The sequence below is a fragment of the Nicotiana tabacum genome, chromosome 6, assembly GCF_000715075.1.
Source record: "Nicotiana tabacum cultivar K326 chromosome 6, ASM71507v2, whole genome shotgun sequence".
In the NCBI taxonomy this organism is placed as follows: domain Eukaryota; kingdom Viridiplantae; phylum Streptophyta; class Magnoliopsida; order Solanales; family Solanaceae; genus Nicotiana; species Nicotiana tabacum.
In genome coordinates this window covers 188,599,109-188,613,249 of record NC_134085.1, presented here as the reverse complement: position 1 = coordinate 188,613,249, position 14,141 = coordinate 188,599,109, and the positions used below count along the sequence as shown (strand labels likewise).

General features: G+C 39.9%; 1 protein-coding gene across 1 annotated transcript in view; it reads right to left on the bottom strand.

The window, feature by feature from the left end:
• The window catches only part of LOC107779268 (uncharacterized), a 6,442-nt gene extending 3,741 nt beyond the window's left edge, over window positions 1–2,701 (bottom strand). Inside the window, exon 1 of the mRNA XM_075256368.1 lies at window positions 2,614–2,701. Within this exon, the coding sequence (XP_075112469.1) occupies window positions 2,614–2,701 (88 nt within the window). The remainder of the gene's footprint in view (window positions 1–2,613) is intronic.
• Window positions 2,702–14,141: the final 11,440 nt, after the last annotated feature.

Here is a 14,141-nt window from a genome sequence, read left to right as displayed (position 1 = left end):
CCCTACAGGCATGACATCTAATTGTAGTTGATTTTTAGAACCTATATACATATTCTCTACATGCATATGCAGAAGTCACGATATCTACATGAAAGTGCAGGGTCCCTATAGTCATGGTATCTAAATGAGAATGCTGAAGTTCCTATAGACGTGGTAACTAAATGAGAATGCAGAAATCTTATAGGCATGGTAGCTATATGAAAAATGCAGAAATCTTATAGGCATGGTAGCTATATGAAAAATGCAGGAATCTTATAGGCAAGCTATCTACCCTTTTTTACATGCATGGTTACCATTCCCTTTTCATTAACCATCCCCAAAAGTTATTACAAGTTATTACAGTCCAAATAAAATAAAGAAAAATACATCATAAATTGAAAATTACAACCAAGGAGAGCCTGATTCAAACTTCCCGTCTGAAGTATGAAGTAAATCAACTCCAAAGATCATGTTTCAAAGCCTTTCTCCCACTTGGGTGTGTCGGAGTTCCCTAAGAGTTTAATAAGTACTCCGGGCAGTGCTTACACCCAAATGTATCACCATATTAAGCCAAAGTTCAATGTGGAAGGGCCAGCCCTCAGGTGTCCAAGTTCAGAGGGAACTCAAGGTCCTAAGGCAAGGCTCACAAGAGGGGGCAAAACTTAGGATCTAAGAGAGAGTGTAAGTGCAGAATTCTGAAAAGGGGAAAGGGAAAGGGAAACATCACACATAGGGATATAGGGAATGGGGAGTTGCAAGAGGTAAAAAGCAGGCTAGTGGGCATAACCCAATAATGGGAGATGCTGGCACACCCATAAGCCTACTGGAACACATTGTTTAGAGGTTAGGATCCCCTAAGGGATCAAGTTCAATCCATAGATAATAACTTGTATATTTCCATGTTTTAAACTATAACTCAAGGCACATAAAAGGAAATAGGGAATAAAGATTCATAGCAGAAACAAGCAAAAAAGAATCAACATGCTAGTTTAAGTATTTAACTCTGCAGAAGTAGTAAAGTAGACATAGATGCAGAAGGCTGTAAGTAAACACATTGTAGGGATGCTGAAATTTCAAATTAGGACATACCAATTTCAAAGAAACAAGTAGAGAAAAATGCAGTAGTCTGGTAAAAACCTCAGTGCAGACAAGAAGAGAGAGTTCTATTATGTGAGTAAGAGTTCAGAAGAGAATGTGAATTGTGTCGTCTGAAATGTAGAAAGGTCGTGCCCTTTTATAGTGTAAAAACCAAGTAGAAATAAGGTAAAAAATAATTGAAGAGCTGATTGTCAATCAATTACACAAGACTCCCTTTAGTTAAGGGATTCAGATTCAAACGGGTATAAACCAGTTAAGGAAAGAAGTTAATCAAACACTTTGTGCAAAGTAGGCAATTAAGGGTGAATACATAAAAGTTATTTAAGGACAAGGTTTTTGAAATACACGGTTTGTATAAATAAGGTAAGGAAATCAATTGACAGCCAGTAAATCAACAGTCAGGGATTTTGTATGAATGAACCGAGTCAAAAAAATAGGAAAGGTTTTTTACTTAAGGGAAATCAGCAAACAAATGAAAGGGAATCAATCAGACCATATTCAGAGGGAAGTATGAACTAGTCACAAATTTAAAAGCCACTTTAAAGGGAAGTCTATCATATATAAGGAGCATACAGACATGTTAAGCATGAAAGAAAAGATTGTCATGTCACTGTAACATTAGTAGAAAAATCTAGAGTAGAAGGGTTTAGTAAAAAGGTGAGAATCATATGAAAACAAGGAATTGGTCTGAAAGAGTTGGGGGTTTTGAAATAAGACCCCTAGTTCAGGTAAATCATAAAATCAAACTTGGCGGAACCCCCAAATTCTAGGGTTTCCACCTTGAATCAAGTACAGATATGAGAAGGCAAGTCGTCGAAACAGACTCAGAGGTTTCAGAACTGAAACCCCTTGCATGCTTCTTTCATCAATAGAAACTCATGAAAAAACATGATAGCAAAGTAACATGCAAACACAGTAGAAGGATTCAAAAAACATAATGGAAAATACTGATAAGAATAGTAGAAGAAGCATGCTTAAGAGGTTTTCTAGAAGAAGCTTAAACAAGGCTCAGTAGAAGAAAAAATAGTAAAAACACTTAAGAATATAGTAGAAAAATATAGTAGGCAGAATATAATAGAACATGGAAGAAGAAAATACTAGAACACGGTAGAAGAACATACAAGAACGGGGTATAGAAAACACAGTAGAAGAACATACACGGTAGAAGGAAAACATAAGAACACAGTAGAGGCAAATACACACAAAAGAAAAAGGAGAGAAAGTTATAGAAACACTTAAACATTTTCAGAAAACCCTAGATCGGAAACGAAGCGGTTTTGAAAGTAATTTTTGAAAGAAAAGTTAGGGAAATCATTTGAAAACTCAAGGAGAGCACAAATACACAACGGATCTAAAGAAATCGGAGAAAACCTCGAAGGGTTAGGGATTCAGAAGAACCCTAGAAGTGAGATAGGCTTTGAAAGGTCACCGATCTGAGTCGGAGAGGTCGGAATCAGGCTCAAACCACCATGATAGGCTGGAGAAAGGCCGGAGATGACCGTGGAACCTCGAGTTGGCAGAGTTCTGCGTGCAAACCTTCAAGGTCAGGCCTCAAATCTTCAGGTATCAGGTGCGTGGGAGCAAGAGGAGGTGGGTATGAGACTCTCACAGCTTGAGAAGCCATGGATTCCAGTGGGTTTCAAGGTAGAAGTGGTGGTAAGAGGCGGTTAGGGTTTGGAAATGTTCGAGAAGAGTTTGAGAGTTCAAAGGCGGATGGTTAGGTGAAATGATTTAGGGATAAGGGGTGTTGGTGGATTAAAAAAGGAAATGAGGGATTGTGGTCGTTAATCATTTTGATCAAAGACCTGGATTTAATGGGGGGCCGGACGGGTTGAACTTAATTGGATCAGGGACGGGTAGTCTGGGAATTGGGCTGGTCCATTTGAAATTGAAATTGGGGTTAATTTGGGGGGTTGATTTAGGCTAAAATCGAAATAGTTAGGGTTAGTATTTAAATAACCACTTTTTCCCTTTTTATTTTATAAAAATAGTCAAAGATTTTTGAAAACAAATTAAAGGTACTAAATTAATTAGTAATACACAAATATTAAATTAAAAATACTGGGATCAATATTTTAATTATAAACGTAATTAAATCTTAAAATAGGCTAAATTTGCAATTATGTGCAATTTAATTTTAAAAATACTCAATAAATTTGTAAAAAATGTGTAAAAATTACCTTAGCTATATTTTGGTATAAGTATGAGAATAAAATAAAGGAGTTACCAAAAATGATAATTTGGGAAATAATTATTGGGTTTTTTTCCTGATAAAATAAGGCAATAAATTGATTTAAAAATATTTTAAAAATTGGAAAAATAATGAAACACTTGGACATGCTTATATATTCATACATATTCTATTTTGAAAGTATTTTGCATATGAAAAATATATAGGGAAAAATTGGGTATCAACAACTGCCCCTCTTTACCCAGGAAGGATGAAAGAGTTGTCAGGTAAAGATATGATGACCAATTTTGACCGAACAAAATGGTTTGAAAAGGTTGATCGTGCCCTGGTTCCTGAGCTACCTACATATCCCTGGTCTTACAAGAATCAGGCCATATGTAGTGTCGACGCCCCTTTTTTCTCTAACCGTGGGGTCAGAAATCGGGTATACGACATTGGGAAGACAACTCTATTCCCTTTCGAGAATTGGGTTTAGAAGTTGAAGAGTTGTCAGCTAATGATTATAGTGCATTAGGACACTTTTAGAAGAGTTTGAGTTGGAAAACCAGAGTTCGGGTAAGGGCTAGAAATTATCTCGAGGGGAAGGTGTTAGGCACCCCTCGAGATCCACTAGTGTGGTTCCCGGCCATGTTACAATTGTGACTTTGCAAGTAAACAATCAAGGCTCAAATAAGGACTTACATACAACATTGCAATTAGATTGAAAACTTTTAAAGGTAAGTAGAGAGGGCAGAAACTTATGAAAAAGATTTGAATAGTTTTACAAGAAGAGATGAAAGCAAATAAAGGGAGGAGGGTCCTAAGTTTATAATTAATATGGATCACTTCAATGCAATACCCAGTAATCACTCCTCAGAAGAGGGGTCGCACGTGATATTGGCGCATCGGTCATCATATCCATATCTACCCTTCCCACCCCGTTAAGGTGTTAAAACGCGAAATGGTATCGTTACTTATTGCATGCTATTACCCGTCCCAATCCTATCAGTCCCGGAGGCATATGTGACTACTAATTCTAAAGGGGAGGGAGTTGGGGCTTTTGCGGAGTTTTCAAAAAGGATAAAAATCTAGGCGACAAGCAATAACAGATAGTAGTTAAAAGGGAAACAAATAGCAGTTAAGGCTCAAGTCGGCCTCCTCATTCAAAGCAGCAGATTATTTAGCATGACTTACAAATACTGGTTTGGTCTATATTAAACTTAACGTAGGAAGGGTGGCTAATTTATCACATTTTTTTCAGATAAGAAGTCCGAATTAGGCCTGCCTGCTGGTTGTAATTATCAAAACTGATGGAATTATAAAAGTTTACCCTAAGGCTTACCTAGGCATTAAACAGAACCTATAGGCATGATATCTATTAGTTTCAGAAATAAAGAAGTAAACTGATTGCAAAAAAAGAATTTTCAATTACAGGGACATAAGATCTGCAGGCGCTAAACATTATTGCTACTGATTTTAGGCCTATAAGCGAGTTGACGATTCAGGTTTAGTTAACAACTCCTATAGACATGCTTTCTAGGTGTTACTGATTTGAGCACTGTTATTGCTTATGCAGGAATCCTATAGGCAGGTTGTCTACATGCAATTGATTAGGTATTTAAATCCTATAATAGGTTTGCCTAATGACAGATGCAGAATGCAGAAAGTCCTATAGGCATGGTGTCTATATGAAGATGCAGAATTTTAGAATCGGTTTACAGGCATGACATCTGTTATGAAATTGTAGAAAACCCTATAGACATAGCATCTATATGAGAATGCAGAAAATCCTATTAACATGGTATCTATATGAGAATGCAGAGTTTCAGTGATTTATAAAATGCAGAACTTTAGAAAAAATAGTAATCCCTATGAACATGGTATCTACATGAGTGCAGAATTTCAGTGATTTATAAAATGCAGAACTTTAGAAAAATAGTAATCCCTATGAACATGGTATCTACCCCTTGCATGCATAGTTCCTTACCCTTTTCCACTAGCCGACCCCAAATGTTTATTACAAGATTATTACAGACCAGAATGAATAAGAAAAAATGTATCATAAATTAAAGATTCCAACCAAGGAGAGCCTAATTCAGACCCCAGGTCTGAAATATGAAATAAACCAACTTCCAAAGATCAGATTCCAAAGCCTTCTATTACCTGGGGTGTTTCAAAGATTCAAGGAGTTTCAGGAACTCCAGGCAGTGCTTACACCCCAAATATATTGCAGATTCAGATTATAGTGCAGTGTGGAAGGGCCAGCCCTCAAATGTCCAAGTTCATAGGGAACTCGAGGTCCCAAAGCAAGGCTCAAAAGAGAAGGGCAGAACTTAAGGTTCTAGGAATAGGTGTAGGTGCAATAGAGGGGAATTAGGGAATGCCAAGGCAGGCTGATGGTCATGCCCAGCCATATGCTAGGCTGGCACACCCCTAACCAGCCTGTCGGCCAATCAATTATGAGTAAAGACCTATTGAAGGTCAGACTAGGGCCTGGACAGTGATTAGGACACTATCAGACCAAAATCTCAAACTCGACATACATGTAAAGGGGAATGGGGATGGGAATTGAAAGAGTTTAGGACTCAAGAGGGTCCAGTTCATGTCCATGGACAATAATATCAAGTATTGCCATGTTTCTGAACCATAACTCAACCACATAGGGGGGCTTAGGGTTTGGGATTCATATAAGAGCAGGAACGATGAAATAAACAAACTTGCAGAAAATCATAGCATGTAAATAGTAAGAGATGAACTATAGAATAAACCCATAAGGGGAAGAGACAGGACTTGAACATAAGAACATACCAGTTGCAGAAAAGTAAGCACAGAAAAGCAGGATTCTTTCAAGCAAAGCCACAATCAGAGAAGAACACTTTATGCTTGTGAGTTCAGAGAACTCGAGCTCTTATGAAAATTCTAAGTGTATTTGAGAGTGAGAAGTGATCAGAATTGATCATGTCAAATTGATTATCTAAAGTGCAGAAGGGCAGCCCCCTCTTATAGTGTAGAGAAGCAAGCAAGAAAGGTAAGAAAACCTTTTAAAAAATTAGTCTCAAATATTCTCCCTTCAGCCAAGGGATTTAATTTCAGACGGAAAAATGTAAACAAGGAAAGGAAATTTGAGTAAAATCTTTCATCGTAGCCTAAGAAGGGAAAATACATGAAGTATATTTAAGGAAAGGTCTCAATAGTACTTGATTTGTAAAGAGAAAGGAAAGGGAATCAATCAAACAGTTAACAAAATCAAAGTAAACAGGTTTGATTCGAATGAACCCAATCAGGAATAGGGAGAGAAAGGTTCAAACAAAAGGAAATTAAGGGCAATCAATCAAGACCCTATCAAAGGGGTCCAAAATCAATCAAGCAATCGTCAAAAATCTTGAAAGAGGGATTTCCCACATATAACGCAAACAATTTAAACAGAATAGTCTAGCATTGAAGGGTTTAGGATCACAAACAAAAGAATACGAGTTCAGTCATAGATTCATGGTAAGTTTGAAAGTTCAGGGTACCAAAGTGGAACCCTAATCCAATTTATCGAAGAAACCCCCCAAAATCTAGGGTTTCAAATTGAATCAAACACAAAAACGAGAAGGCAAGTGAACAGACTCAAGGAGTCTCATGAGGAACAAACAGACCACGATAGAAGGTTTGAAACAATCAGAGAAAGAAAATCGATTTGAGAGCATAAAAGTACACGTTTTGGAAACCCGGAGCTCAGACAAGTCCAGAATAGATGAAACATGCTTAACAAGAACACAAACAGAGTTCAGAAAAGCAAAAGTCAAGAAGCTCGGTAGTAAACACACATGGTAGAAGAGTGAGGAAAATTTAACACGGATTAATCATGTGAGCACACATATAAAAGAAAAAAAAGACAATACATGCGTAATAGAGAAGGAAAACATACAAGCATAATACACACAAACATCTAAAAGAAAAGAACAACAAGAATCAAAAGACCTTCATAAACCCTAATTTGAAATCGAACGATTTTTGAGAAGGAAATTTGGGGAAAACACTCAAATCGTCAAGAAAAGCACAGACATAGCACAGATCTAAACAAATAACGGTGAAAGAACCTCGAATGGCTTAGGGTTTCAGAGAAACCCTAGAAGTGAGAAAGGCTTGGAAGAACAAGATCAGATCCTGAGTCGAAACGGTCAGGAATAGAGCTTCCAGCGCTTGAATATGCTGGAGCATGGCCGGAAAACCATAGATCTACGGATCTGAGAGAGGACCTCAGAGAGGACCATCGAGGTCAAGTCTCCAGAATTCGTGCAACTCAGGCTTGGGCGTGAGAGAGGGTGAGTAAAGGCCATCTATGGCAGGAGATGCCATGGATTCCGGTGGAAACGATGTGAGATAAGGTGGGAGGTGATTAGGGTTTTGGAGAGGTTCGAGAGGATTTGAGGGAGACGAAGAGAGTTAGAGGCGACATCTCTATGCAAATGAAGTAGGGTTAGGGGTGTTAGGTGATTAAAAAAGGAAAGCCTAAACTACAGCCGTTGATCAAAACGATCAACGGTCAGGATTTAAAGAAAATCGGACGGGTTTAAAAATTGGGCTAAGGGGTCGGGTCGAAATGGGAATTGGGTCGTTTAATTTGGGGCAGAATTGGGCCAATTGAGGCTACAATTGAAAGCGAGAAAAGGTTGTTGAAATAGAAATAGGCTAAGTGTTAAATAGCCAATTTTCCCTTTTTATTTTATAAAAATAGTAATGATGATTTAAAAAGTAAATTAAAAATACTGAGCAAAAAAAATACTATATAAATATCAATTTAAAAATATTAGAACCAGTTTTATAATTATAAAATGCTATTAATCATAAAATAGGCCATAATTGCAATTACATGCAATTAGCTTAAAAATGCCAAATAAATTTGTAAAAAATATGCAAAAATCACCTTAATTATATTTTGGTTTAATTACGGGAGTGAAATAAGTTATTCACCAAAAAATGATAATTTTGAGAATAATTATTGGATTTTGTGGTATTAAAATAGGTAGTAAATCGGTTTAAAAATCATTAAAAAATACTAAAACTCTTGGGTGTGCTTATATATGCACATACATGCTATTTTGGAAGTATTTTGGGTACAAAAATACCTAGGGAAAAATTGGGTATCAACAGCTGCCCCTCTTTACCCGGGAAGGATGAAAGAGTTGTCGGGTAAAGATAAGATGGCCAATTTTGACCGGAGTGGCTATTTGAAAGGAGTTTTGACCGAGCTCTGGTTTTTGAGCCGCATACATATCCCTGGTCTTACAGGAATCAGGCCATATGTAGTTCCGGAACCATTGACGGAATATGTCGATGCGATGTTTAGATTGAGAGAGGTTTTCTGAAAAAATCGATAGGGCACGGGAACCGGAGCGGGATCGCTCCTGCTGAGATGGCTGTTGATAGACGGTGTACCTGCAAGTGAATAATACCCACATACATTGTGCATAAATTTAAACGTGATGCAAGTTCCCATCGGACCATGAATGTTGTCGTTGGACGGTTAGGATGACGTCCTCAGACCATGACGTCCTGGGCCTTGAGGCGTATGGTAATGGATTCGCAGGCTATGAAATGATGTTCTCGGGCTATGAGAATGGTGCCTCTGAACCATGATGCCTTTGAATAATGATATGCAAAAGATAAAATGGGGTCCTCAGGCCATGGCATGGCGTTCTCGGGCTATGAAAATGGTGCCTCCGAACAATGACGCCTTTGGACAATTTGGCGATCTTTCAGCCCATGAAATGCAGAAGGTGGCGATCTTTCAGCCGATGCAAGACGTGAATAAAGGTGGCGATATTTCAGCCGATGCAAGAAAGATAAGGTGGCGATCTTCCAGCCGATGCAAGAAAATAAAGTGGCGATATTTCAGCCATGCAAAAAAATAAAGTGGCGATATTTCAGCCATGCAGGATAGAGACAGAGCTTAGTCTCGGAAGGCAGAAAGCAGCCTTATGCAGATAATGATGGAGGTAGAGCTTAACCTCGAAAGGCAGAAAAGTAGCCTTATGTAATGCAAAAAATGCAGATGGAGACAATGCTTAGTCTCGGAAGGCAGAAAGGTAGCCTTATGCAGAATGCAGATGGAGACAGAGCTTAGTCTCGAAAGGCAAAAAGGTAGCCTTATGCAAAATGTAGATGGAGGTAGAGCTTAACCTTGGAAGGCAGAAAGGTAGCCTTATGCAAAATGCAGATGGAGACAGAGCTTAGTCTCGAAAGGCAGAAAGGTAGCCTTATGCAAAATGTAGATGGAGACAGAGCTTAGTCTCGAAAGGCAGAAAGGTAGCCTTATGCAAAATGTAGATGGAGGTAGAGCTTAACCTCGGAAGGCAGAAAGGTAGCCTTATCCAAAACGCAGATGGAGACAGAGCTTAGTCTCGAAAGGCAGAAAGGTAGCCTTATGCAAAATGTAGATAGAGACAGAGCTTAGTCTCGGAAGGCAGAAAGGTAGCCTTATGCAGTGCCAGAATGTAAAAGGACGATTAGTAGTAAGATCTCTTAGCTGATTACGATAATATAACTGCTGGGGAGATTGTGTACGGATAGCAATTGCGGGCAAGTGATGATTCTGAGAAGTTGCATTCTTGGGAAAGTATGCGTACATAAATATACCTGACGATATTGCAAGTCGAGTGCCTGCATCCAAAGAAAATCGTGAGTTCTGTGAGGGGAAAGGTTAGTTCGTCTTCCCCGGGCTCTTGACGTTGTGTGTCATTGTGGTAGCGTCGCTAAACAATAGCAATCCGGATTATGGTTTATGCATGATTTAGTAAATATAATGTATATAATCAAAAATAGTTTTCTTTAGATGAACCAACGACTGCGACATGGTCCAAGACATTGCAACCTCTTTTCTCCAGAATTTCGAGGGTCCTCCTCAAAATTCTGTCCCAGTTTGCTGAGCGGACATTTCTGACGGCTGTGCTGAATAACTTAAAAACATCTTTGGAATTTTGAGGGTCCTCCTTAAAATTCTGCCCCAGTTCTAATAGCGGGGGAAAAATGGAATTTTTATTAAATTATGACTGAACTCATAGGGCTGCCTACGTATCCCTTCTCAAACGGGAATCAGGTCAAGCGTAGTTCAAATTACATCGTCAAAGGAATCATAAGTGGTTACACACAATATCGTTTCACTGCATCTGAATTGATTGGCTTCGGCCAGACTTCTCCATCCATCTCTGCAAGAATAAAGGCTCCTCCAGTTAGAACCCAGTGAACCATGTACGGACCCTGCCAATTGGGAGAGAACTTCCCCTTGGCTTCATCTTGATGTGGGAATATTTTCTTCAACACCAGCTGCCCCGATGTAAACTTCCTTGGTTTAACTCTTTTGTTGAAGGCTCTGGACATTCTGTTCTGATACAACTGACCATGGCAAACTACATTCATCCTTTTCCCGTCTATAAGGGTCAACTGCTCGTAGTGACCTTTTACCCATTCTACATCATCCAGCTCTGCTTCTTGTATGATCCTTAATGAGGGAATTTCTACCTCGACAGGGATGACCGCCTCTGTACCATAAACCAGCATGTAGGGAGTTGCTCCGGTCGATGTGCGGACTGTGGTGCGGTATCCCAATAAGGCGAATGATAACTTCTCATGCCATTGTTTGTGCCTTTCGACCATCTTCCTTAGTATCTTCTTGATATTCTTGTTGGCTGCTTCCACAGCTCCATTCATCTGAGGCCTGTAGGCTGTAGAGTTCTTGTGTCTGATCTTGAAAGTTTCACACATTGCTTTCATCAAGTCACTATTGATATTGGAACCATTATCAGTGATGATTGATTCCGGAACTCCGAACCGACAAACAATGCGGTCGCGGATGAAACCCGCCACAACCTTCTTAGTAATCGCCTTGTATGATGCTGCTTCGACCCATTTGGTAAAATAATCAATTGCCACTAAGATGAACTTGTGCCCATTTGATGCGGCAGGCTCGATAGGTCCGATAACATCCATTCCCCAAGCAGCGAATGGTCATGGTGAGCTTGTTGCAGTAAGCTTGTTTGGAGGCGCCTTTATCATATCTGCATGTATCTGACAGCGATGACATTTGCGAACATACTGGATACAGTCTGTTTCCATAGTCATCCAAAAATACCCTGCTCGGAGTATATTCTTTGCTAAGACAAAACCATTCATGTGCGGCCCGCAGGTCCCTGCATGCACCTCGTCCAATAGCCTGGATGCTTCTTTTGCTTCGACACACCTTAGTAGACCCAAATCGGGAGTCCTCCTGTACATGATTCCTCCACTGTGAAAAAAGTTGCTGGATAGCCTACGAAGTGTACGCTTCTGAGTAGCGTTGGCAAGTCCTGGATACTCCCCTGTTGTCAAGTACTCCTTGATGTCATGGAACCATGGTTTTCCATCCGCTTCTTCCTCAACGTGGGAACAATAAGCTGGTTGATCATGAATATTTACCGGGATGGGATCAATGAAATTTGTATCTGGATGCTGGATCATGGACGATAAAGTAGCTAATGCATCCGCAAACTCGTTCTGGACTCTGGAGACGTGCTGAAATTCTGTCTTTATGAACCTTTTCCTCAACTCCTGTATATGATGCAAGTAGGGAAGTATCTTAGAGTTCTTGGTTGCCCACTCTCCTCGAACCTGATGTATGAGCAAGTCTGAATCCCCGATCACTAGCAACTCCTGAACGTTCATGTCAATGGCCATTTTGAGCCCCAAGATGCAGGCTTCATATTCGGCCATATTCTTGGTGCAAGGGAACCTGAGCTTGGCGGATACCGGGTAGTGCTGGCCGATTTCTGATACTAAGACTGCTCCTATGCCAACTCTTTTGAAATTTGCAGCTCCATTGAAAAACAAACTCCAACCATCATAGGATTCTACAATATCTTCTCCTATGAAAGATACCTCTTCATCGGGAAAATACATTTTTAGGGGCTCGTATTCTCCGTCCACGGGATTCTCGGCGAGATGGTCCGCCAAGGCTTGCCCTTTGATTGCTTTCTAGGTCACGTAAACAATGTCAGATTCACTTAGCAGGATCTGCCGCTTGGCGAGCTTGTCAGTGGGCATGGGCTTCTGGAAGTTATACTTTAGAGGGTCCATTCTGGATATGAGATAAGTAGTGTAAGCACAGAAGTAATGCCTCAACTTCTGCGCGACCCAAGTCAGAGCACAACAAGTGCATTCTAAAAGAGAATATCGGGCCTCGTACGGTGTGAACTTCTTACTGAGATAGTAGATGACTTGCTCCTTTCTCCCTGTTTCATCATGTTGTCCTAGAACACAACCGAATGATTTATCCAATACCGCAAGGTAAAGCAATAGGGGTCTTCTTGGCTCAGGCGGAACCAAGACCGGCAGAGTTGACAGGTATTCCTTAATTCTGTAAAAAGCTTTCTGACAATCATCAGTCCATTTGGTAGCAGCATCCTTCTTCAACATTTTGAATATAGGTTCACAAATGACCGTGGATTGAGCTATGAACCGGCTGATATAGTTGACTCTTCCCAGGAAACTCATCACGTCCTTCTTGTTCTTTGGCGGCGGAAATTCTTGGATAGCTTTGACCTTTGATGGATCCACTTCTATTCCTCGATGACTCACGATGAAACACAATAATTTTCTAGCAGGAACCCCGAATGCACACTTGGTGGGATTTAGTTTCAGATTGTACCTCCTCAGTCTGTTGAAGAACTTTCTTAGATCTACTATGTGATCCCTGGCTTTCTTGGATTTGATGATGGTCATCCACATATACCTCGATCTCCTTGTGTATCATGTCATGAAAGATGGTAGTCATGGCTCTCATGTAGGTGGCACCAGCATTCTTCAAACCGAATGACATCATTTTGTAACAGTACATTCCCCACGGCGTGATGAAAGCCGTTTTCTCTACATCTTCCTCATCCATCCATATCTGATGATACCCAACGAAACAATCAACAAAAGACTACAACTCATGCTTGGCGCAGTTTTCAATAAGAATGTGTATGTTAGGCAACGGGAAGTCGTCTTTGGGGCTGGCCCGATTAAGATCCCAGTAGTCAACACAAACTCTAACTTTCCCATCCTTTTTTGGCATTGGCACGATGTTGGCTAACTATGTCGGATACTTTACTACCCTGAGAACCTTGGCTTTGACTTGCTTGGTAACCTCTTCTTTGATTTTCAAACTCATGTCGGGTTTGAATTTCCTGAGCTTCTACTTTACCGGCGGGCATGTTGGATCTGTTGGCAGTTTGTAAGCTACAATGGATGTGCTGAGACCAGTCATATCATCATATGACCAGGCGAATATGTCTTCATATTCCTTTAGGAACTCCATGTACTCTTTCTTTTCTGATGGTGACCGGTGAATACTGATGTTGTCTCTTTGACATTCCCTGTATCTCCCAGATTAACGACCTCAGTTTCGTCCAAGTTAGACTTAGGCCTATTTTCAAAATCCTCAACTCCTCTGACGACCTCTTCTGGTATATCATCCTCTTCTGAGTCCGTATCCATTTGTTGCGTTGTCTCGTTGCAAGTCACAATCGTTGGTTCATCATCAAGGCAAGTAATAGTAATGTTGTGTAAAATAAAGTGAATGATAGAAAAAATAATAAGAGCGAGATATATAATAAACTGAAATGCTTCGATTAAATTCGTAATTGTTTTGAATATCAGAGCTCTTTTCAGAATTAAAGACAATGCGGAAATAAAATCAGCTAGTAAAAAGTAAAATGTGATGCATGGTGCTTTTGTTTAGCTTTGCTACCCCGAAGCTTTCCGGGCCCTGGTGGTTCTGATTGACCAATTGCTGAGGCACTCTCCTCGGTTCACAACTTGTATAAAAGGTCCTTCCTCCTCGAAAATAACACAGCAGTCCATATCATCATCCTCCAGGAACAGCTTCTTCACG